Below are 26,737 nucleotides of genomic sequence, written 5' to 3' on the forward strand. Positions count from 1 at the left end.
CTGTTCATACGCTCAGCAACTCCATTTTGCTGTGGTGTCCCAGGAATGGTCTTCTCCATTTTGATACCCAAAGTTGCACAATACTCCTTGAACCCACCATCGACATATTCACCACCATTGTCAGACCTCAAACACTTCAGTTTCAAGCCTGTCTCTGTCTCAACCATGGCTTTCCAAATTTTGAAAACATTAAATACTTTATATTTATGCTTCAAAAAATAAACCCATACCTTCCTACTATGGTCATCAATGAACGTAAAATAGTAGCAAGAACCTCCAAGAGATGCCACTGGGGAAGGACCCCACACATCTGTGTGCACAAGATCAAGTCTTCTTGTCTTAGGCGTCCTGCCACTTTTCTAGAAGCTGACCTTCTTTTGTTTCCCCATCACACAACTCTCACACATACTGAGATCAACTGTCTTCAGTTCTGGTAGCTTGCCTCTAGACAGAAGTTCTGTCATTCCCTTCTGACTCATATGGCCAAGCCTGCAATGCCACAAATCTGCTGTGCTCTCTGCAACGGTAGTAGCAATAGTGTCAATTAAACCAGTAGTCATATACAGTGTACCAGTTTTCTTACCCCGAGCCAGTACCAATGCCCCTTTTGTGACCTTCCAAGTGCTATCTGAGAACACCACTGAATGACCACAATCATCAAGTTGCCCAACAGAAATGAGGTTCTTCTTTAACTCAGGAATGTGCCTGACCTTTTGTAAGGTCCATTTGTTCTTGCCAGGGAGTGCAATATCAATGTCTCCCATCCCCACTCAAAGCCTCTCCATCAGCTAGATACACCTTCCCAAAATCACCTGCAACATAGTTCCGCATTAGCTCCCGGTGGGAAGATGTATGGAAGGAAGCCCCTGAATCTAGTATCCAGTCATCAACTGGACTGTGAACTACAAGCAATAGTGCATCCTGTACTTCTTCAGTTACCACATTAGTACTATCATTCTCCGTCTTCTTAGGGTTTTTGTAGTTCTTCTTTATGTGGCCAGCTTTGCCACAGTTCCAGCAAGTTGCCTGCTAACCAGGCCTCGACTTGCTCTTGCCCCTGTTCTTTGATTTTGATCTTCCTCTGTTTGAGTTCCTGTCATGTGATCTCCCTCGAGAATCAACATTTAGGGCTGAACTCAAACCCGAGGTCTCGCCTGAATCTTTCCTGCGCACCTTCTCATCCAAAATCAAATCACGAATATCATCATATTTCAGTTTAGTTCTACGAGCAGAATTACTAACAACCATTCTCATGACTTCCCAACTATTTGGCAGTGAAGCCAATAGTATCAGTGCACGTATCTCATCATCAAATTCAATTTCAACAGACGACAATTGATTTGTAATAGTATTAAAATCATTCAAATGTTGTGCAATAGACGTACCATCGACCATTTTCAAATTGAATAACTTTTTCATCAAATGTACCTTGTTATTCGCTGACGGCTTTTCATACATACCTGACAAAGCCGCCATGAGATCCGCAGTCGTCTTCTCCTTGATGACATTGTGTGCAACAGATCTCGACAGGGTTAATCGAATAACACCCAGAACCTGTCGATCCAACAGGTTTTAATTAGCATCATCCATCTTTTCCGGTTGCTTCCCCAATAGTGGAAGATGAAGTTTCTTCCCATAGAGTTAGTCCTCTATCTGCATCCTCCAGTATCTAAAATCCGTGCCATCAAACTTCTCGATCCCCGATACCTTCAAATCATCTCCAGGCATCATTTTTCCTCAGACCCGAACCTTGGCTCTTGATACCAATTGTTGTGAAAAATGATGACAATGAATTGAAAGATAATATCGAACGAGAAAAACACACACGCAATCACACACGACACAAGATGTACATGGTTCGGCAAATTGCCTATGTCCACGGGAGCTGCAAAAGATTTTATTATTGATGAATATCACACTACAAGATGGATCTCAACATTGTACGTCCACAGTGTTCACTCATACAGTAATCGTACGGCCATATGATTTAAAACATCATATATATAGTTACACGGCGGAAACCCTACAAAAATGTATGTTTGCTCGAGCGGCGTGTCGAGCGAACTTCCCTTTCACATCCTGCTCGAGCTCACTGTCGAGCTGACATCAAGCATTTGATTCTACCTGACTTCGCTCGAGCGAACGCATCTTGCTCGAGCGAACTGTCGAGCTGACATCGAGCGTTCGACTCTGTCTGAATTCGCTCGAGCGGCCAATGCCTCCGCTCGAGCGGTGTGGACCAGACTCCACAGTACTCAACGATAATAATAGCTTCCATGCGTCCATCCAGATGGCTCCTTATGAAACTTTTTATGGGAGGAAGTGCAAATCGCCTTTGTGTTGGGATGAAGTCGGGGAGAATAAAATAGTTGGGCCCAAAATAATTCAAGAAATGCAAAGCCAAGTTTGGATTATTAGGCATAAAATGGCGGCAGCTCAGAGTCGTCAGAAAAGCTACGTAAACACAAGGAGAAGAGAGTTATCTTTTGAAGAAGGTGATTGGGTTTATCTCAAAGTCTCTCCCATGAAAGGAGTTAAGCATTTTGGTAAAAGGATGAAACTGGATCCGAGATATGTTGGCCCTTTTCAGATTTTGGAGAAGGTAGGGTCCGTCGCTTATAGAATTGCTTTGCTAGAATATTTTGGGGATATTCACGATGTCTTCCATGTATCATCCTTAAAGAAGAGTTTTGGACAACAAGAGCCGCGCTTTAGTTACAATTGGACCTTACTTATGAGGTTGTTCCTTCACAGATCATGGATTGGAAAGAGCAACAGCTGAGATCCAAGACGATACCTTGGTAAAGGTGGCATGGGGAGATCCGTTAGTTCAAGATTTCTCTTGGGAGAGAGTAGTAGACATAAGAGAGCAGTACCCCTATTTGTTTGAGTGAATGACGGTACGTTTCTTAAACTTGGTCTTAGTGGAATCATGTGGCTTGTTTCAAGTTAGTGTTTGATCTTGCAAATTTCGAGGACGAAATTTGTTTTTAAGGGGGAGGATGTGATACCCCGTTTTTACGTGTATTTTCACTGAAGGAGTTTTTTAATTTAATTAATATATTAGTTCTTTTATTTTAAATTATTTTATTTTAATTGATTTTATTTTAATTGATGTGGTGTTTAATTTATTTTAGTCGTTTTATGGTTTTAAAATTATTTTTGTCGGATATGTTTTTGGATTCCGGAGGTGAGGATTGGACCTCATTTTCTTTCTCCATCTTTTCTTTTCGCTTTTTCTTTTTCCCTTTTTCCTTTTTTCTTTTTTTTTTTCTTTTTTTTCTTTTTTCTTTCGTTTCTTCTTCTTCTTTTTTTCTTTCTTCCTGCGCGCTCGACCTCTCTCTTTCTCTCCCGTCGCAGTTCGGTTGTGCAGCCCAGACCCGCCGCTCGCCTGCGACATGGCCGGTACTACCCCCACCAGTCAACTCCCCCCCGGCCGGCGCACCACCCCACCAAAAACCAGCCCCTCCCGTGCCGCCGTTAGCCCCCTACAGCCCATCTAAGCCACACGACTTTTGGCCATTTCCAGCATTGTCACTCCACCTCCGGCCGCCATCTTTTCACCACTTCATCCCCTACCTCTTGTCGTCCTAACCCACCTGTTTCCAGCCTCGATCCGTTGCCGGAGTAGCTCCCACGAGCTCAACTCCGATCTGCCCCTTTTTGCACTTCCATCGCCATTCAGGGCCAAAACTCATTTCCATTAGCTTCATAAACATCTCTAGGCCATTCCCTATCAATTTCAAGTCTTGGTTTATCCTCGTTCGAAAGTGGGTAATTTACTACCCACGGTCACAGTGTAAAATACACTGTTACGTTGATTTTTCTCATTCGTTTGCAACGTTGTGATCCTTTGAAAAATACCTTATAGCGCTATAAGTATTTTCAAAACTCTATTTTAGATTTAAATATATTTTTACTCTTACAATAAATTATTTGGACTGGTTGATTGATTCCAGACTGAGTCCGAAGAGTTCGGGGGTCGGATGGATTGAGGACGGAGTTGTTTGGTTTTATTGATATTGTGATTGGTTGGATGTTTTGTGGCTTGAGGTGTGCATTGCATGATACATTCATGTGCATTTTATTTAAATTGAGAAAATCCGGTTTTATTTATGTAAATGGATTTTCGGGATGGAGTATGATCTCAGTGGAGCATCTCTGGTCACTCGGGAATGGATAATACTGAGTAACATCCCCTAGGTTGTCGTTGGGCGATGACAGAATCACACGATACGGTAACGCTGTCGTGTCGACTTCGTGGTCCCTAGAATGGCGGGGACTAGAGGATGGCCTGGTCCAGGTACGAGCTGGGCGCGAGAACTGGGCATCGCTCGTTTAGGTGTCATACGCGTAGTCGTTACCTGCGGTGTGGCACAGGAGCCAGAGTGTGCAGATGATCCCTAGGGGAGATCATGGTGCATGCAATAATTGGATCTTTTGTTTTGGATTTCGGATACGGGCCATTTTCTGGGAAAATGACGAGATTATGTTTGAGGTTTTGTGATCCATGTTCTGGGAAAATGGTGGTTTCTTGTCTTGGGCCATTATTTGGGATAATAGCAAGAACTGGTTTTAAAGGATATGTTTTGGGCCAAAATGGGTTTTTGGCGTGCGTGGAAAAATGTGGTTTATGGGACATGTGCATTTGGCATTCTTTCATGCATATTGTTGAGTTTAATATGTTTTTATCTTATGGTGTATGGATCTTTACTTACCTGTGGCACCATTTTTGGTACCGTAGATTTTGATGCAGAGGTCGAGGAGGAGAAGGAGGCTGAGCCCGAGGAAGCGGCTCCGCCGGAGTATTGATTTGAAGTTTTATGCCTTGTAATTTGGTTTGAAACAAAATTTGTGACTTGTAATATTTTATTGTGCATGTTTTGAACGGGTTTGTATTAAACATAGAAAAATTCTGGTACTTAGTTATATGACTTTGTTTATCCGTTGTGTGTTTTCTTTTGCACACTTGTTGCATGTACACACACTTGGCACTTGGTGATAGGGTGGTGACCCGTGTTATCATCATCCCGACGTCTCGATTTTCCCGTGTCCATACGTGGGATTTGGGGGCGTCACAGTTGCTCTTTCCAATCCATAATCTGTGAAGGAACAACCTCATAAGTAAGGTCCGGTTGCAACTGAATACGCTCTAGGTTGACAAAGCGCATCTCTTGTTGTCCAAAACTCTTCTTCAAGGAGGATACTTAGAAGACATCATGAATTTCTCCAAAATATTCTAGCAAAGCAATTCTATAAGCGACGGACCCTACCTTCTCCAAAATCTGAAAAGGGCCAATAAATCTCGGATCCAACTTCCTACTTTTACCAAAACACTTAACTCCTTTCATGGGAGAGACTTTGAGATAAACCTAATCACCTTCTTCAAAAGATAACTCTCTCCTCCTTGTATCTGCGTAGCTTTTCTGACAACTCTGAGCTGCCGCCATTTTATCTCTTATAATCCGAACTTGACTTTGTATCTCTTGAATTAATTCGGGCCCAACTATTTTATTCTCCCCGACTTCATCCCAACACAATGGTGATTTGCATCTCTGGATGGACGCATGGAAGCTATTATTATAAGCAAATTCTATGAGCGGCAAGTGATTTTCTCAACTTCCTTGAAATTCCATAACACATGCTTGCAACATATCTTCAAGGGTCTGAATAGTGCGCTCTGATTAGTCGTCCGTCTGAGGGTGATATGCAGTACTAAATTTCAACTTAGTACCCAATGCTGCTTGCAAATTTTTCCAAAATTGAGATGTGAACCTTGGGTCCTGATCCGACACAATACTCTTCGGTATACCTTGCAACCGCACTATCTCTTTTATGTACAAGCGAGTCAACTTACCTAAGGAATTAGTGGTATTAATAGGCAAGAACTGAGCACTCTTAGTTAACCGGTCAACAATCACCCAAACTGAGTTCTTCCCACTAGGAGTCTTCGGTAAGCCCACTACAAAATTCATCGTGATGTCGTCCCACTTCCACTCAGGAATAGGGAAGGGTTGGAGCATACTAGCGGGTCTTTGATGTTTAGCCTTGACTTGACGCCATGTGTGGCATCTTTCGATATACAAGGCAATATCCTTCTTCATCCCTTCCTACCAATAATTTTTCTTCAAGTCTCGGTACATCTTCGTACTGCCAGGATGAATTGAATAAGGGGCCGCATGAGCTTCTGCCATAATTCGCTCTTTGAATTATGCATTTTTGGGGACTACCCTACGATCTCGGAGCCGAAGAATTCCATCTTTATCCATACTATAATGCAATGGCCCTCTAGATTTTCTGACTCTTTTTCTGATATCTAATAGCTTCGGGTCTTTCCTTTGAAGAGTCTTCAATTCCTCAAAATCAGCTACTCGAATATGAAGAATTGAAGATAATATTTCCTCTGATTGGAAACTTTCAATAAAAAGTATTCTCATCCCGCAAAGTAAAGAATCCAATTCTGACGATTCAACTTCATCTTCCAAGTGCGGCTTTCGACTCAAAGCATCCGTAACCATATTTGCCTTCCCTAGATGATACTTGATCTCGCACTGGTAATCACTGATTAACTCTAGCCATTGCCTCTGCCTCATGTTCAGATTCTTCTGAGAAAACGAGTGCTTCAAACTTTTATGATCGGTATATACTTCGTAAACTTCTCCATACAAATAGTGCCGCCAGATCTTAAGAGCAAACACAATTGCAGCCAATTCTAAATCATGCATCGGATAATTCTTCTCATGATCCTTTTGCTAACGAGATGCATAAGCAACAACCCGTCTCTCCTGCATGAGGACACATCCCAATCTAAATTTAGACTCATTGCTGAAAACTACAAATGGCTTGTGCAGTTCTGGAAGTGCCAACACTAGTGCAGTTGTCAATCTGTTCTTCAATTCTTGAAAGCTTCTCTCACACTTGTCTGACTAAATAAATTCTGTATTCTTTCTAGTCAAAGCAGTGAGAGGTCCGAATAAGCGAGAAAATCCCTCCACAAATCTTCGGTAATATTCGGCAAGTCCCAAGAAACTTCGAATCTCACGCACGGTCGTCGGATGCTGCCATGACAAAATAGCTTCCACCTTGTTAGGATCAACAGCCACCCTGTCTCGGGAAATCACATGTCCAAGAAATCTGACTTCCTCCAACCAAAATTCATATTTGCTGAGCTTGGCATACAACTGGTGTTCTCTTAATTTTTCAAGAACTAGACGAAGATGATAAACATGCTCTTCAAAATCTCGGGAATAAATTAAAATATCATCAATGAAAACTACCACAAAGGAATCCAAATAAGGTCGAAATACCCGATTCATTAAATTCATAAAAGTTGCAGGGGCATTGGCTAACTCAAAAGACATCACCTTAAATTCATAATGCCCATATCTCGATCTGAAAGCAGTTTTGGGTACATCCTTGCCTCTTATCCTCAATTAGTATTATCCTGATCTTAAATCAATCTTCGAGAATACAGCTGCTCCTTGAAGCTGATCAAACAAATCGTCGATCCGTGAGAGAGGATGTTTATTCTTAATGGTCACCTTATTTAGTTCCCGATAATCAATGCACATTCTGAGAGTACCATCTTTCTTTTTAACAAACAGCACTGGCGCACCCCATGGTGAAGTACTTGGCTGAATAAACCCCTTATCTACCAACTCTTGCAACTGAACCTTCAACTCTTTTAATTTAGCTGGTGCCATACGGTAAGGGGTTTTATGTACAGGGGCTGCTCCAGGTTCTAAGTCAATAACAAACTCCAATTCACGAACAAGGGGTAGCCCAGGCAAGTCATCCACAAACACGTCAGGAAATTCTTCCACAATTGGGATATCAACCAATGACTTCTTCTCAGACGGCATAGACACACCATTTGGACTAAGAAGACATCCGCTCCACAAACAATCTCTCTTCTCGCTTGAATTGCCGATATAACTACCGGCTTTTCAAAAAAAACTCCCTACAAATTCCAAACAATCACCATCTGGGAGCTGAAAGCTAATTACTCGACTTCTACAATTAATACTTGCAGAATATCGATGTAGTCAATCCATCCCAAAGATTATATCAAATCCCAGCAGCTTGAATACAACCAAATCTACATCCAGAAACCTTCCACCAAAATTCAAAGGACAACTCAAAGCAACTTTGGAACACCACACCACTTCACCATTTGGTAGAGCCACTACCAATGATTTTGGCAAAGGTCCCATAACCAGATTACATATCCGAGCGAAAGTGGAAGATAGAAACGACTGAGATGCACTCGAATCAAACAAAGTGCAAGCATAAAATTCATATAAACGGACTTTCCCTGAACCAATCACATTAACCAATGAAATCCAAATACAAAGAAGAAACCGAAACACACCAAAAATCAAATCCAAAATTTAAATTAGATCCATACTTGTAATCACTCCAGCATTATGGGTCGCTTGTGCCTCATCATCAACATCTCCGGGTGCAACAGCATAAAACCAAGCTTGCACTGTTTGCCTCTGATTTGTTCTTCCACCACGTCTACCTCCACGGCTTCCTTGAACTGGCCTAGGACACTCACGAGCAAAGTGTCCCTACTGGCCACAATTATAGCATCGAGCCCCACTCGAAGGGCACTCACCCACATGGGCTCTATTACAACTTCTGCAAACTGGCACCCGTCGTCCCATATGTACACCTGAGGCTGCTTGTAGTCGAGTCTCGATCCGCTGAACAAATTTCTGAGGAAAACCAGAGCTACTTCCTTCACTAGTAAAACTCTGCCTCTTTTGTCCTGGAGGGGAGCCCATACTCAAATTAATCTCTCGCTCTGCAAGAGTGGCTAAGTCAACCAAATTCTGAAAAGTGGAAATCCGGTGGCAGACTATCATTCGGCATATATCAGGATGCAGACCATCCTAGAAACGTTTGGCCTGCATCTCCTTGGTGTCGATGAGGTGGGGAGCAAATCGCCCAAGCTCTATGAATCTTCAGGCGTACTGTTCCACGGTCATACTCCCTTGAACCAACCTTGTAAACTCTCTTGCTTTTTTCCGCCTCATAGAAGCGGGAAAGAATCGATCATTAAATTCTTTCTTAAAGCACTGCAAGGACACAGCGGCAAAAGACCTCAATTTTGACTCCAACATTACTCTTTTTGTATCCCACCACTCAGAAGCAGTGCCTTGCAACAGATAAATGGCATAAAGTACTTGTTGCGTCTCAGTGCAACCACATACTTGAAACGTTCTTTCTAAATCTCTAACCCACTTTCCAGCCTGAAGTGGATCCTCTTCTCTCGTGAAGGGTGGAGTTCTATGTAGGGGTGGGCAGCGGGGCCCCGTTACCCGCTGCCCCGCCCCGTTCGCCCCGCCCCTGCATAGGGCGGGGCGGGTCATCCGCACCATCAAGGCCGGGGCGGGGCCCCCCGGCCCGGAAGGTGTAACCCAGCAGAGGCGGGGGACGGGGACGGACCCCCCCGGTCTGTTTTTCCCCGCCCTGCCCCGTATCATATATAATATATATTATATACTATATATATATAAGTTTAAGTATAACTTAAGTGAAACGGCGCCGTTTTGTCATTTCACTTAAGTTATACCCCTTACCCCTACCCCCCCCCCCCCCCCCCCCCCCCCCCCCCCGGGCGTTCGAAACCCATACCCAGAAACTTCTTCAAACCCTTCTCCCGAGTCCCTCCCCTCCCCTCCCCTCCGAAACCCCCAATCCCCTCCCCTCCGAGCCTAAGTTGCCGTGTTGCACGCCGTCCCTCCTTCCTCTGCCACGCCGGACGCACACCGGACGCACGGTATGTATAATTTTGTCAAATTGTCATTGATTTTCTTAATTTCTCTCTGTTAAATTATATATATATATTTTGAGTTTTGGTCGGAGATTGGAGGAAGGATGGGGTTGAATCGGAGATGGAGGATGGGATTTGTGGATTGTGTGCTGTGAATTCGTTGATTTGTCAAATTGTGTGATTGTTTCGGATTTCAAGCATTTTGGATGTTTCGGATTGCCCATTTTTGTTGTAAATTTCATTGAAATCCTAACCCCTAAATTGATTTAGGGGTTTCATGATTGAAACCCCTAAATCAATTTAGGTCATGAAACCCCTAAATCAATTTAGGGGTTAGGATTTCGGATTGGGACCCTAAATTAAATTAGGGTCCCAATCCGAAACCCTAAATTGATTTAGGGGTTTCAATGATTGAAACCCCTAAAAAAAAACCCTAAACTTGTTTGAGATAATAATCATATACATATATATATTTATATACATATATAAATTATTTATATACATATATATAAATTTATGGAGTTGTGAAACTTGTTTGAGATAGTAATCATCATGGACGCACGGTATGATTTATTAGGGTTTTTGGCATCTTTCTTTTCTTGGCTAGGGTTTTTGCTCTTGAAAGTATGAAATTAAGTTTTTGGCAAATTTGCACTTTTTGATCTTTTTTATTTTTCATATTTTTTAAACATCTTTCAAGATTTTAAAAAATTAAAAAATATACCAATATACTAATATTAATGTCAGTAACTATTAAGAAAATAATTTTATAAAATTAAATATATGAAAAGTAAAAATGAGAGATCAAAACTATGAAGCATATTATCATTTTTTTTTGTTTTATTTAAAAGTTTTAAATAATTATAACTATTAGATAATTAAAATTAAAAAAAAAATCAATTTGAAAATTATATAACATCAAATATGGCCTTCATGAATGTCTTTTTTTATTCAATCATTTAAGTACATATCATTTAATTGAATGATATCATTGGGTGATGAAGACAATGATAATTTTTGGGTGATTAAAATTATGATAATTTTTTTTATTCAATCATTTAAGTACATATTTTTCATATTTTTTAAACATCTTTCAAGATTTTAAAAAATTAAAAAATATACCAATATACTAATATTAATGTTAGTAACTATTAAGAAAATAATTTTATAAAATTAAATATATGAAAAGTAAAAATGAGAGAACAAAACTATGAAGCATATTATCATTTTTTTTTTGTTTTATTTAAAAGTTTTAAATAATTATAACTATTAGATAATTAAAATTAAAAAAAAATCAATTTGAAAATTATATAAAATCAAATATGGCCTTCATGAATGTCTTTTTTTATTCAATCATTTAAGTACATATCATTTAATTGAATGATATCATTGGGTGATGAAGACAATGATAATTTTTGGGTGATTAAAATTATGATAATTTGTTTTATTCAATCATTTAAGTACATATTCAATCATTTTTAAACATCTTTCAAGATTTTAAAAAAATTAAAAAATATACCAATATACTAATATGAATGTCAGTAACTATTAAGAAAATAATTTTATAAAATTAAATATATGAAAAGTAAAAATGAGAGAACAAAACTATGAAGCATATTATCATTTTTTTTTTTGTTTTATTTAAAAGTTTTAAATAATTATAACTATTAGATAATTAAAATTCAAAAAAAATCAATTTGAAAATTATATAAAATCAAATATGGCCTTCATGAATGTCTTTTTTTATTCAATCATTTAAGTACATATCATTTAATTGAATGATATCATTGGGTGATGAAGACAATGATAATTTTTAGGTGATTAAAATTATGATAATTTTTTTTATTCAATCATTTAAGTACATATTCAATCATTTTTAAACATCTTTCAAGATTTTAAAAAATTAAAAAATATACCAATATACTAATATTAATGTCAGTAACTATTAAGAAAATAATTTTATAAAATTAAATATATGAAAAGTAAAAATGAGAGAACAAAACTATGAAGCATATTATCATTTTTTTTTTGTTTTATTTAAAAGTTTTAAATAATTATAACTATTAGATAATTAAAATTCAAAAAAAATCAATTTGAAAATTATATAAAATCAAATATGGCCTTCATGAATGTCTTTTTTTATTCAATCATTTAAGTACATATCATTTAATTGAATGATATCATTGGGTGATGAAGACAATGATAATTTTTAGGTGATTAAAATTATGATAATTTTTTTTATTCAATCATTTAAGTACATATTCAATCATTTTTAAACATCTTTCAAGATTTTAAAAAATTAAAAAATATACCAATATACTAATATTAATGTCAGTAACTATTAAGAAAATAATTTTATAAAATTAAATATATGAAAAGTAAAAATGAGAGAACAAAACTATGAAGCATATTATCATTTTTTTTTGTTTTATTTAAAAGTTTTAAATAATTATAACTATTAGATAATTAAAATTCAAAAAACAATCAATTTGAAAATTATATAAAATCAAATATGGCCTTCATGAATGTCTTTTTTTATTCAATCATTTAAGTACATATCATTTAATTGAATGATATCATTGGGTGATGAAGACAATGATAATTTTTGGGTGATTAAAATTATGATAATTTTTTTTATTCAATCATTTAAGTACATGTCATTTATTCAATCATTTAAGTACATATCATTTCCAATTACGAATTGAGAAAGTCTGAGTATTTTTAAATGATTGAATAAAATTATCATATGTACTGTGGTAAAGTTTTATACTCATGACTCCACATGATATATATAAGATACACATGATTAACCTAAATTACCTTGGCCTATATATAAATGACACAAAATTAACCCCTACGCTTGCCAAAACTTAAAAAAGGGTAAAAAAGAGGAAAGAGAGAAGAATATAATGCCTATTAAAAAATGCCTATTAAAGTGGCCTATTAAAATAATGCCTATTAAAAATATGAAGTATCTCTCTTCGACTCTTCCTAATCAAATTATTTGGAATTGCTTATATGAGGTGTAAAAACTTATTATAGTGTAGCCATTCATATTATCATCATTATATATAAAAAGTACTTAATACATCATTAATAGTTATTTATGTAGTTTTTGCTGATTGTGTTGGATTGCACTTTGAATTTTTTTTTTTTTGTTGGAGAATCAGGAATGTCTTCGGATTTCAGTAATAGCTCGCCTTCCCCAGCCAACACCCCCCCAGAAACTAACCCTATTCCTACCCCTATAACGAGTACACCTTGCCCTGCTTCGAAGCCCACACAGGGCAAGAAACCTGTATCTATAGTTTGGCAACACTTTACCAAACTAGAGGGTGGGGACCCCAACAACCCACAAGCTAAATGTAATCGCTGTGGAAAAATGTATGGATGTCACTATAGGAAACATGGTACATCCCAGCTGAAGGTCCATCTAGAGGAACAATGCAAGAAGAGTCCAATTTTAAAATCCTTAGTAGAGAAGGGCCAATCTAGACTAGATTTTAAAATGGCTGATGGGAGTAGTGGGGCCGGGGGGCCAACATTGAAGGGGTATACGAAGTATAACCCCGATGAGTGTAGAAGGAAGTTAGCTCGTATGATTATCATGGACGAGCTGCCTTTTCAATTTGTGGAGGGTAAAGGGTTCCAAGAATTTGTCCAAGAGTTGGAACCCAGATTTGTACTTCCTTCTCGTCACACTGTGGCAAAAGATATTAAGAAGATGTACCTTCGTGATAAAGATGTTTTGAGGGGCCAACTCGCGGGTTTGGTGGTTTGCCTCACTACCGATACTTGGACTTCTATCCAAAATATGAATTACATGTCGTTGACTGTGCATTTTGTTGATGCTGATTGGGTTCTGCACAAAAAGATTATTAAATTTTGTCAAATAACTGATCATAAGGGTGAGACGATTGGGAAGGCATTGGAGGCCGCAATAAAGGAGTGGGGGTTGGAAAAGGTTTTGTCTGTATCAGTTGATAATGCGTCGTCTAATGATGTCGCATTGGGATATCTAAAGAATTATCTTAAAGATGCAAATAAGACATTCTTGGGTGGTGAATACTTGCATGTTAGATGTGCTGCACATATTTTGAATTTAATTGTGACTGAGGGGTTGAAAGATGTTGATGACTCGGTTGCACGAGTTAGAATGGCTGTGAAATGGGTGAGGTCTTCTCCTTATAGGTTGGAGAAATTCAAAGTTGCTGCAAAGGCTGTGGGCATAACATCGAAGAAGGGTCTTTGTACTGATGTTCCTACCAGATGGAACTCAACCTTCTTGATGTTGGAGGCGGCCCAGGAATATAAGACAGCCTTTCAATTATTAGGTGATAAAGACATCCAATATGTCAAATACTTTGATGAGCACGGGGGATCACAAAAGCTTAATGATGATGATTGGGTGGTAGTTTCTACTTTCGTTGATTTTCTTGGATTATTTTATGATGTCACGTTGAATATATCTGGTTCTTTGTACTCTACATCCCATGAGTTTTGTCAACAAATATGTAGGGTAAAAGAAGAATTAGAAGATATGCATAGAGGTTCCAATGAAAGGATGAGGGGGATGGTAGTGACCATGATGCTAAAATATGACAAGTATTGGAGAGATTTGACTAGAATGAATATTTTCTTATATGTGGCTGTTATTCTTGATCCCCGTCTAAAAGTTTCAGGCTTGTTATATGGGTTGAGACTTGTTCACGATCAGGTATGGACTGACATTATTGGTGAATTGGCCCGAGATACCCTGAAAAAATTGTTTGACGAGTTTATGGCAATTAAGGGTGGTACTACATCGAAGACACATACACCGACCCCAACTCCTTCTACAGACACCGTGACCGGGCCTCCTAAAAAGAAGCGTAGAATGCCGTGGACTAAGACCCTCGCACAGAATCCCACACTAGTCCATCAATCTACGGAGGTCGTTTCTGAGTTAGACAACTATTTGTCAGCGGATATGGTCCAAGATGATGATGATCATTTCGATATATTAGGATGGTGGAAGAATGCCTCAAAGAAATATCCCATCATTTCTGAGATTGCCCGCTGTATTTTGGCCATCCCTATTAGCACCGTTGCCTCAGAGTCAGCCTTTAGTACTGGAGGTCGTATATTGGATCCTTTCCGTAGTTCATTGTCTCCTACAACTGTAGAGGCATTGATATGCACAGAGTTGGACGATAGGAAAGGATATTCATGTTCCGGATATATTTTAGATTTTAAGGAGACCGATAAGGGTGGTGATCAGTTTGGATTTGGACCACCTGGTAATTATTTTTTATTTTATTATTTTATTATTTTAATTTTTTTATATTCATTTCCATTTCATCGTTATTAATTTTAATATTAATTTTTGTAGTAACACATGAGACGTCTAGCACCTCTGCAACATAAAAATGTGCTCAAGCCCGGGCTGCTCCAACTGTCACACCCCTTGACTCAAAGACAAGCCACAGCTGACAAGCCTCTTTAGAATGATTTGTAAAAATTTTGTATTCAATAATTTGTAATGTTGATACAATGTCCTTTAGACACTTTTATGTTTGTAATTTTGTAACTGTTTAGCCTTTCAATTTTGTAATAGCTTAGTTATTATTATTAGTTTATTACGTATTAGACTCTTAGACATAACACTTTTTTTTTTTCTTTTAATCTGGGTTTTAAATTTTTTTTTCTTTTTTACTTATAATTTTATGGGTTGAAAAATGAAAATGGCCTACAAGGTATTTTTGGGCCAAAAATACATACTTGTGGGCCATTTTGGCCCATTATTGAGATTTCTGGGCCCATTGCTTCTGGGCCATTTTCGGCCCAGAAATTGCTTCTGGGCCCAAGGCCCAGAATGGGGGTGTGGGGGGCCGAACGGATTGCCCCCCACACCCGTACCCCGTCATGCGGGACGGGGTACCCCGCCCCCGCACACCGGAGGCGGGGGACGGGGGAGATTTTCCCCATCCGCCCCATGCGGGGGCGGGGGGCGGGGGGGGGGGGGGGGGCCTACCCCGCACCGTATGGTGCGGGTAGCACCCCTAGTTCTATGTACTAGAAAGCATTCATAAGTGCATCCAGCTTGCACCACTACGCTAGGCCCTTCTTGTTGTGGCCTAAAATTTTGCTGCATGAACTCAGTCATCTGCCTTAGCTCTTGGGCTATGGCATCATCTCTCGACATATCATCCCAATGCTCTTGAATAAACTTTCTTGGCCTAACCATCTTCCTGCCACAACACAACCTTTGACCCTTTTTAAGAAACAAATAAAACCAACAACATAAAACCAAAACCAAAACCGAAACCGCATAACAAGAAAATAAAATATACTAGCATGCAAAAACATAACTAAATAAATAAATACAAACAAGTTAACTCAAATAAATTCAAATCAAATAAAACAAATCAAATAGCAAACTTTAATTAAAATAAATTTCAAATCACAACTTTAAAAACTTTCTGGTACTACACTTACGGGACATGTGGTTTTACCCAGAGCCAAACTGCTCTGATACTACCTGTGACGCCCCAAAATCTCACATACAGACACGTGGAAATCGAGACATTGGGATGATGACAACACGGGTCACCACCCTATCGCCAAGTGTCAAGTGTGTGTACATGCAACAAGTGTGCAAATAAAAACACGCAGCGGATAACAAAAGTCTTATAACTAAGTACCAGAATTTTTTCTTTGTTTAATACAAACCAGTTCAAAACATACATAATAAAATATTACAAGCCACAAATATTGTTTCAACACCAAACTACAAGGCATGAAACTTTAAATCAATACTCCAGTGGAGTTGCCTCTTCGGGCTCAGCCTCCTCCTCCTCCTCGACCTCTGCATCAAAATCTACGGTACCAAAATGGTGCCGCAGGTAAGTAAATATTCAAACACCACAAGATAAAAATATATTAAAACTCAAACAATATGCATGAAAGAATGCAAATGCACATATCCCATAAATCCACATTTTTCCACGCACGCCAAAATCCCATTTTGGCCCAAATCATATCCTTTAAAAATCAGTCCTTGCCATTATCTGGATAATGACCCAAATCAAGAAACCACCATTTTTCCTGAAAATGGATCACAAAGCCTCAAACATAACCTCGCGAAAATGGCCCGTATCCAAAATCCAAAACTCGTTCCAATTATTGCATGCACCATGATCTCCCCTAGGGATCATCCGCATACTCTGGCTCATGTGCCACACCGTAGGTAACGACTACGTGTGTGACACCTAAATGAGCGATGCCCAGTTCTCGCACCCAGCGTGTACCTGACTAGGTCATCCTCTAGTCCCTGCCACCCTAAGGACTACGGAGTCGACAGGACAGCGTTACTGTATCGTGCGATCCGGTCGTCGCCCAGTGACAACCCAAGGGATGTCACTCAGTATTATCCACTCCCGAATGACCAGAGGAGCTCCATCGAGATAATATTCCATCCCGGCTTGGGGTCATGATACACACGCACCCGAAAATCCATTTACACAAAAAAGCCAGTTTCTCTCAAATTAATAAAAGCATATGAATGCATCATGCAATGCACACCTTAAGATACAAATCATCCAACCAATCACAAAATCAATCAAACCAAACAACTCCGTCCTCAATCCATCCGACTCTCGACTCCTTGGACTCAGTCCGGAATTAACCAACCAGTCAATGAATTTATTGTAAAGTAATAATATATTTAAATCTAAAATAGAGTTTGGAAAATACTTACAGAGCTATAAGGTATTTTTTGAAGGATCATGACGTTGCAAATGGCGGAGAAAAAACAACGTAATAGTGTAAAATACACGATGGTCGTGGGTTGTAAAATACGCACTTTCGAACGGGGACAAACTAAGACTTGGAATTGATAGGGAATGGCCTAGAGATGTTTATGAAGCTAATAAAAGTGAGTTTTGGCCGTGGGTGGCGGTGGAAATGGCGGTGGAAGCTGCTCCGGCAATGGATCGGGGCCAGAAATGGGTGGTTTAAGACGTTGCAAGAGATAGGTGATGAAGTGGTGAAAAGATGGTGGCCGGAGGTGGAGCGACGGTGGCGAAAATGCACAAAAACCCTGCTGCTTAGATGGGCTCTCGGCGGCAAACGGTTTCTTGGATGGAAGTGAGATTTGGTGGAGAGGTGCACCGGCCAGAGGGGGAAGTTTCTAGGTTGGTGCTATGGGCCACGTTGCCGGCGAGCGGCGGTACTGAGCGGCAGAAGTTGGACGGCGTTAGTGAGGAGGAAGAGAGGACGAAGCGTACAGGGGAGGAGAGGAAAAAGAAGAAGAAAGAAAAGAAAGAAAGAAGAAAAGAAAGAAAATAGAAAGAAAATAGGAAAAAGGGAAAAAGAAAAAGAGAAAAGAAAAAATGGAGAAAAGAAATGAGGTCTAATCCTTACCTCTGGAGTCTAAAAACTGATCTGATGAAAACAATTTTAAAAACTATAAAATGACTAAAATAAATTAAACACCACATCAAACTAAAATAAATCCAATTAAAATCCAATAATTTAAAATAAAAGAACTAATATATTAATTAAATTAAAATACTCATTCAGCGAAAATACACGTAAAAACGGGGTATAACACACACACCCAAAACCAAAGTGAAATGAAAAGGAGGATGTGATTGTGAAGAAATGAGAGTAAGGAGTTGGAGTAGGAAGGGAGTTGGAGGAGGAGGAGAAGCAAAGGAAGGATGAGAAGAAGATGAAGAGAAGGCATAGGAGTCAGAGGTTGAGTAGGAGTTGGAGGAGGAGGATGAGGAAAGCGATGACAAGGAGGATGAGGTGGAGGAGGAGAAGGAGGAATGGAAAGAGTAGAAGTAGAGGAAGGAATAGAAGAAGAAGTTGATGATGATGGCGGCAGAGAATGGGAGAAGTTGAGAAAAATGAAGAAAAATAGAATTATTAGATTAATAACATAAATATAAATATTTCCTAGTAAATGAAAAATTATTAAAGTAGACTAGTAAGTACGTTAAACCAAAAAAGAACACATAATTTCAAAAATATCATTAATAAATAAATTATACCTGATTGAAAATGCTATCAAAATGTTAAACGCAACTACTCTTGCAAAATTCAAGAGTATTTTTTTGTTCCTTGTCATTATTTTTTGTAATAGAGAAAAAAAAAAAAAAAACAATTGCCTTATAGAGTATTACTTGTATTAAGAAAAACACTTAATTGGAGTTCCTCCAAGTTCAAGTTTCAATCTAATAAATATCTCAAATAAAGATAAATAGAAAGAGAAAATGATAAAAGTCTCATAAAAAGTAAGGCACAATCAATACCTTTGCATGGCTGTAGAACTTGTAGATGTCCAAGTTGAGCTCCTCCTACATACAATTTCAATTGAATACCACACACAAGCACACAACCCACACGCACACTTGAATAAAAATGCACACTCACCCACCCACTCACACGCACATGAACACGCACTTGCACATGATCCCATAGCCACACCCACCCAAAACCAAAGTGAAATGAAGAGGAGGATGAGAATGCGAAGAAATGAGATTACAGAGTTGGAGTAGGAAAGGAGTCGGAGGAGGAGTAAATGAAAAATTATTGAAGCAAACTACGTCACACCAAAAAAGAACATAATTCAAAAATAACATTGATAAATATATTATACCTTATTGAAGAAGCCATCAAAATGTTAAACGCAACTACTCTCGCAAAATTCAAGCACCATCTTATATGATGGAACAAAGGCCAAAAAATATGTTCCTTGTCATTATTTTTTATACTAGAGAAAAGAAGAAGAAGAAGAAAAAATTGCCTTGTAGAGTATTACTTGTATTAAGAAAAACACTTAATTGGATAAAGTTTAAACGGAATAAATATCACAAATAATGATAAATAGAATATGAAAATCAGAAAAGACTAGTAGAAAGTAAGGCACAATACCTTTGTATGGTTGTAAAACTGGTAGATATCCAAGCAGAGTTCCTCCTACATATAATTTCAATCGAATACCATACACAAGCACAATACCCATGTGCACACGTTAATTAGCATGCACACTTACACACCCACTCACACGGATATGAACACCCACCCAAAACCAAAGGAAAATTAATAGCAGAGAGTATGGACTTGGAGCAGGAGTACGAGTAGGAGTAGGATTAGGAGAAGAGTTGGAGCAGAAGTAAAGGAAGGATGAGAAGAAGATGAAGAGAAGGCGTAGGAGTAGGAGTAGGAGTTGGAGGAGTAGGAGTAGGAGCGGAAAGAGAAGAAGCGCAAAGGAAGGAGTATAAGGAGAAGATGACGATGACGACAGTGGCAGTGGAGAATGGGAGAAGATGAGAAAAATGAAGAAAAAAATTAGAATTTTTAGAAAAAATGAACATAAATATAAATATTTCCTAGTAAATGAAAAATTATTGAAGCAGACTATGTTATACTAAAAACAAAAACACAATTTCAAAAATAACATTGATACATAAATTATACCTTATTGAAGAAGCCATCAGAATGTTGGACTTAGCCACTCTTGCAAAATTCATGCACCTTCTTATATGATGAAACAAAGGCTAAAAAATATGTTCCTTGTCATTATTGTCTATAATGGAGAAAAAAAAAAAATGCCTTGTAGTGTATTACTTGTATAAAAAATAGCACCTAATTGGAGTTCCTCCCAGATAAAGTTTCAACTGAATAAATACCACAAATAAAGAAAAATAGAATGAGAAAATGAGAAAAGGCTAGTAAAAATATAGGCACAATACCTTTGCATGCTTGTAGAACTTGTATCTATGTCCAAGCTGAGTTCCTACAACATACAATTTCAATCGAATACCACACACAAGCACACAACCCATACTCACACTTGAATAAAAATGCACACTCACCCACCCACTCACACGCACATGAACACACACCCTTGCACATGCTCCTACACCCACACCCACCCAAAACAAAAGCGAAATGAAGAGGAGGATGGAAATGCAAAGACATGAGATTAGGGATTGGAGTAGGAAATGAGTCAGAGGTGGAGGAGTAGAGGAAGGATGAGAAGAAGATGATGAGAAGGCGTAAAAGAAGGTGTTGGAGTCAGAGTCAAAGTTGGAGTAGGAGTCAGAGGATGAGGAAGAGGAGGACGAGGAGGAGGAGAGAAAAGAGTAGAAGTAGAGGAAGGAGAAGATGAAGAAAATGATGACGTTGGCAGCAGAAAATGGGAGAAGTTGAGAAAAATGAAGAAAAAATTAGAATTTTTAGATTAATAACATAAATATAAATATTTCCTATTAAATGAAAAATTATTGAAGCAGACTATACATTATACCAAAAAAGAGCATTATTTCAAAAATAACCTTGATAAATAAATTATACCTTATTGAAGAAGCCATCAGAATGTTGGACGTAACTACTCTAGAAAAATTATACATTATATGATAGAACAAAGGCCATAAAATATGTTCCTTGTCATTATTATCTGTGATGGAGAAAAACAAATAAAAAGACAATTGCCTTGTAGAGTATTAGTTGTATTAAAAAAAAAAAATACCTAATTGGAGTTCCTTCAAGATAAAGTTTGAACCAAATAAATATCACAAATAAAGATAAATAGAAAGAGAAAATGAGAAAAGACTGGAAAAAAGTAAGGTACAATACCTTTGCATGGTTGTAGAACTGGTAGATGTCCAAGTTAAGTTCCTCCTACATACAATTTCAATCAAATAACACACAATAACACAACTCATGCGCACATGCGAATAAGCATGCACGAATACCCACCCACTCACACGCACATGAACACACACCCTTGCACATGCTGCCAACCCACACCCACCCAAAACCAAAGCGAAATGAAGAGAAGGATGGGAATGCAAAGAAATGAGAGTAGAGAGTTGGAGTAGGAAAGGAGTCGGAGGAGGTGGCGAAGTTGAGGAAGGATGAGAAGAAGATGAAGAGAAGGCGTAGGAGTCTGAGGTTGAGAGGAGTCAGAGGAGGAGGAGGATGAAGAGAGGAGGAGGAGGAGGAGGGGTAGGAATGAAAATAGTAAAAGTAGAGGAAGGAGTAGAAGAAGACGAAGAAGAAGAAGAAGAAGACGATGGTGGTAGAGAATGGGAGAAGTTGAGAAAAATGAAGAAAAAATTAGAACTTTTAGATTAATAATGACAAGGAACACCTATTTGGAGTTCCTCTAAGATAATGTTTGAACCAAATAAATATCACAAATAAAGAAAAATAGAACGAGAAAATGAGAAAAGACTGGTAAAAAAAGTAAGGCACAATACCTTTGCATGGTTGTAGAACTTGTAGATGTCAAAACTGAGTTCCTCCTACATACAATTTCAATCGAATACTATACACAAGCGCACACGTTAATAAGCACGCACACTCACACACCCACTCACATGCACATGAACACACACCCTTGCACATGGACCCATGCCCACATCCATTGAAAACCAAAGGAAAATTAATAGGAGAATGCAAATGTGAAGAAATGAGAGTATGTAGTTGGAGCAGGAGTATAAGTAGGAGAGGAGTCAGGGGAGAAGTGCAGGAAGGATGAGAAAAAGATGAAGAGAAGGCGTAGGAGTTAAAGTAGGAGTAAGAGGAGGAGGAGGAGGAGGAGAAGGAGCAGAGGAAGGAGTAGAAGAACAAGATGATGTTGACGACGACGACAGCAGCTGAGAATGGGAGAAGATGGGAATTTTTAGATTAATAACATAAATATAAATATTTCCTAGTAAATAAAAAATTATTGAAGACTCCATTATACCAAAAAGGAACATAATTTCAAAAATAACATTGATAAATAAATTATACCTTATTGAAGAAGCCATCAGAATGTCAAATTCGACCACTTTAGCAAAATTATACCACGAAGGCCAAAAAATATGTTCCTTGTCATTATTGTCTGTAATGGGGAAAAACAAAAACAAAAACAATTGCTTTGTAGAGTATTACTTGTATTAAAAGAAGCTCCTTAAAGTTTCAACTAAATAAATATCACAAATAAATATAATTTAGAAAGAGAAAATGAGAAAAGACTAGTAAAAAAGTAAGAGAGACCTTTGCATGCTTGTAGAACTTGTAGATGTCCAATTTGAGTTCCTCCTATATACAATTTCCATCAAATATCACACACAAGCACACAACCCACGTGCACACACAAATAAGCACACAAACTCACCCACCCACTCACATGCACATGAATACACACTCCTGCACATGCACCCACACTCACCCAAAACCAAAGTAAAATGAAGAGGAGGATGAGAATGTGAAAAAATGAGAGTAGGGAGTTAGAGTAGGAGTAGGAGAATGAGTGGAGTCGTCGTCGTGAGAAGTAGAGGAAGGATGAGATGAAGATGAAAAGAAAGCATAAATGTAGGAGTATGAATCAGAGTTAGAGTAGGAGTAGGAGTCAGAGGAGGGAGGAGGAGGAGGAGGAGGAGGAGCGGAAGAGAAGAAGCAAATGAAGGAGTTGGAGAAGAAGATGATGACGACAATGGTGGTGGTGGAGAATGGGAAAAGATGGGAAAAATTATATTTTTTAGGCTAATAATATAAATATATAAATATTCCCCTAGTAAATAAAAAGTTATTGAAGCTGAAAGTATGTTATATTGAAAAAGAATATAATTTCGAAAGTAAATAATTTATAAATGAATTATACCTTATTTCAAACCTTTAACGTTGGACGCAACTGTTATAGTAAAATATGTTCCTTGTCATAGAAATTGTTTGTAATGCACAACAAACAAACAAAAAAATTGCCTAGCAAAGTGTGCATATATATTAAAAAAACACCTATAAAGAAGCCTGGTGACAACTAATTACAGTTCCTCCAAGAAATAGTTCAAGCGAATAAATAATACTCATAAAGATAAATAGAGAGAGAAAATGAGAAAGCACCCCTGAAAAGTCGTACCTTTGTATTTCTTGAGCTTGTAGATGTCCAATTTGAGTTCTTCCTACATAAGTTCCAATCGACTACTACAAATAAGCACACAATTACTCACACACCCAAACAAGTACGCACACTTACCCACCCACACACAGACACACAGAGCAGATGCATGCATACCCATAGTCATACGCACACCCGCACGCACCCACAACCAAAAGCACACACGCACGCTCGCTCGCATAAGCACACAGCCAGACACCCACCCTCGCATACACAACCAAACGCATGCACGCACACACCCAAACCGAAACCCATGCACACCCACGCGCACTCACACCCATACCCACGCGCACCCACAACCAAACACACGCCCGTCCCTTGCAGACGCAAACAACCACACAGCCAGCTACGCATGCACAACCTCACACCCATGTTCTTTGAAATCATATGCGACCCTAAATTTAGGTCGGGCAATTTACTATGCAAACCAGCTTCGTACGTTCTTTTTCCCCGAGAAATGAATTGCAAAAGGTTCTCAAGTGCTGTACTTCAAATTATAAATTTCTACCATCTTCAAGAAGGCAGAATCAACCCTAGATATTCGAAGTCAAATTAAAGATGGGCAGGATATCAAAAAGGTTCGATTACATTAACCACCACAGCACAAACCATTCCTGGATTTCGCACTTAAGAATGAAGTTCTCATGACCAAGAATATAAATAAGCTTACCTGACTCAAATCCTTTTCAATATCGGCATTCATCATGTGGGTCCTAGTGATTTGCTCACCCTGATGATGCAACTTCTCAAGGGTCCTTCTAGCATCTTCCCTGTCGTCCTCTGAAATCTTCAGGCAGTTGTTAACCGCCTCTGTGTTCTCCCCAACCTTATACATAGCATAATTCTCCAGTTCTTGACACTCTTTTCTGCAAGCATGCAAAATTATATTGGCTGGCGATTTAAAAAATCCAACATTCTGACAACAAAATAAGATTCCAATACCAACACGAATATTGCTTCGGTCAACGTCTCTAAATCAAAAGAACCTGCCTTCATTCAAGACTCAAGTTTTGTACCGAGAAACATGGAATTTTTCAATCAGTAAGAAAGGTGTGGATCTCTTTCATGGTTCAACTATGCTCTAATCTGAAAGAAGGATATTATGGGATAATTTTGTAAACGCCACAATTGACTGTTCATATAACGTGTTCTTCACGTGAAAATGCAAAAGACCCCTAATGGCGAACAGCTTGGAGCGACACCCAGAATGCCAATGATATGTCTACTCATTTTTTTTTCTTTTTCCTTCGGTAAGTACTTTGAAATTTTAATTATTATGAGAAAGAAAACCCGTATGTACCAGAATTAAACATGAAATTTGACAGATTTTTACTCAAATCATGCCAATACGAAAAAAACATGGCAGAGAAAGAATTTGACCTTTTCGGAGACGATGTCTAGCATAATTAGTATAGATGCAGCAACGTGAATCAAGAACTATATGTCACAATAAATAACTTTTCTGAAAGCCAATGAAATAGAAGTAAAGATCCTAAGCGCAGAGAGAGAGAGAGAGAGAGAGAGAGAGAGAGGAAAATTAGAAATGGCACTGCTGCATTACATTGGTGTGCAAAAGAAAAAGACGTACCATTGAATACAACTAAAACAGCCATTCCCCCCTTTTCTCCGCTACCAAAGAAATCAAGAAAAGAAACGTATGACAAGGAAGAAAGATCGAGATCCGGGAAAAGAATCAGAAGAAAGCAGAAAAAAAGAGCGGAGGAGTACCTGAAATCAATTACCAAGAAGAAAGAAAACAGGGGAAAAATAATTGGTCTCTGAGTCGCGTAAAGAAAAGCCTTCGTACACGAACCAATCTCTCTCTCTCTCTCTCTCTCTCTCTCTCTCTCTCTCTCTCTCTCTCTCTCTCTCTCTCTCTCTCTCTCTCTCTATGTGTGGGTGAAGAAGATGAAACACATATGAGAGACGTCGAGGAAAGGCAGAGTACTCAAATAGCCCTTAATTTGAAAAGCTTGGAGTTTTCGACAAAATTTCAGACCGTTGGAATTCCTAGCCGTTTTTTTAAATTTTGGATCCGTTGTCTTTTTTAATGCAAAATAACCTTGCAATAGAATTTTTAAGAAAAATGATCAGAATTCATTAATATTAACACACAGTTGATAGTTGTTGGGCTCAAGTTTAGATTAGTGGAAGGCCTACGTACACCCAAACTTCGCATGATTTTCAAAACTTCAAAATGATAGATACATTTTGCACCCTCAGATTATTCATCAGAGTTTTACATTTTGTACTTCAAAATAGAAAATGTAATATATTGCATTAGGAATAACTACAATATGTATGTATAACCCTCCTTCGAGAGTCCTTTTTATGAAGCCAATGTATATTATATATAGGAAAAAGCCCCTTCGCCGCCTGGGGTTTAACTCCCGGGTTGATCGCTGGGCAAGAATTTTTTTATTTTTATTTTTATTTAGTGATTAAGAAATAATTTTAAATGTATTGGTGTATTTTTTTTATTTAATAATTAAAAAAGTGATTAAAAAAAAAAAAAAAAAATACCCAGCGGTATGTTTGAGACGGCATAGTAGCTGGACCCATTATATATATCTACAAGAAATAAGATTTTTTGCGACCATTTTGCGTCTGCTGAAAGTAAAGTTGCTGCAAAAATCTGTTAATTGCAACGACTTTTGACTAGTCTTGGAATTCTAAGTTCTAAGATCAACTTCTTGGACTGTACTTTTGCTGCGCTTTTAAGTCCCATTGAGACGAAAACATTTGCCGTAAAATAAAAACTTGTTGCGACGTTCAAAATTGCTGCAATTGGGTTTTGACAGGGCGGGAAAACTCATATGTCACCCCTCCCACTCCTTCAATTTTATCCCGATTTCCCTTTCTTCCCCAACTTCTTCTTCTTCATTTGTCTCTACCTGCAAATTAATTAAAACCCAATGGATATTGTTTGACACGGCTGTCCCTTCCACCGATAACCACCAAACTAATTAAAGTCAGATATCACAGTTTGGAAGGCTTTTTAATACGAATCAATCAAA

General features: G+C 38.3%; 1 protein-coding gene across 7 annotated transcripts; it reads right to left on the minus strand.

Annotated features, from left to right (window-relative positions):
• Window positions 1–16,437: 16,437 nt before the first annotated feature.
• LOC122312929 lies at window positions 16,438–25,621 on the minus strand. Of its 7 annotated transcripts, none has more exons than XR_006243234.1 (8): window positions 25,449–25,621; window positions 25,309–25,339; window positions 24,391–24,586; window positions 23,682–23,724; window positions 22,820–22,864; window positions 22,574–22,664; window positions 19,081–21,454; window positions 16,438–16,640 (listed from the first exon to the last, which is right to left on the minus strand). XR_006243234.1 is itself a non-coding variant. In XM_043127603.1 (8 exons), the coding sequence occupies exons 3-8, from the start codon at window positions 24,553–24,555 to the stop codon at window positions 16,634–16,636; spliced, it is 396 nt and encodes a 131-aa protein (XP_042983537.1). In that variant the 5' UTR covers window positions 24,556–24,586; window positions 25,309–25,349; window positions 25,449–25,617; the 3' UTR covers window positions 16,438–16,633. The 7 variants fall into 7 exon arrangements, 1 of the variants encoding a protein (XP_042983537.1); XR_006243236.1 differs by having other exon boundaries at window positions 25,282–25,339; XR_006243237.1 differs by having other exon boundaries at window positions 23,682–23,743; window positions 25,309–25,349.
• Between the last annotated feature and the right edge of the window lie 1,116 nt (window positions 25,622–26,737).

The sequence above is a fragment of the Carya illinoinensis genome, chromosome 6 (genome assembly GCF_018687715.1).
Source record: "Carya illinoinensis cultivar Pawnee chromosome 6, C.illinoinensisPawnee_v1, whole genome shotgun sequence".
NCBI lineage: Eukaryota > Viridiplantae > Streptophyta > Magnoliopsida > Fagales > Juglandaceae > Carya > Carya illinoinensis.

Excerpts from the sequence above, each read along its gene's own strand:
- LOC122312929 (XM_043127603.1), bottom strand. The coding sequence starts at position 24,555 with ATGTATAAGGTTGGGGAGAACACAGAGGCGGTTAACAACTGCCTGAAG. Across the intron at positions 22,865-23,681 it reads CAAGCTCAAGAAATACAAAG|GAGGAACTCAAATTGGACAT; the intron begins GTACGACTTTTC and ends AATTGTATATAG. Across the intron at positions 22,665-22,819 it reads AGTTCTACAAGCATGCAAAG|ACAATAATGACAAGGAACAT; the intron begins GTCTCTCTTACT and ends TCCCCATTACAG.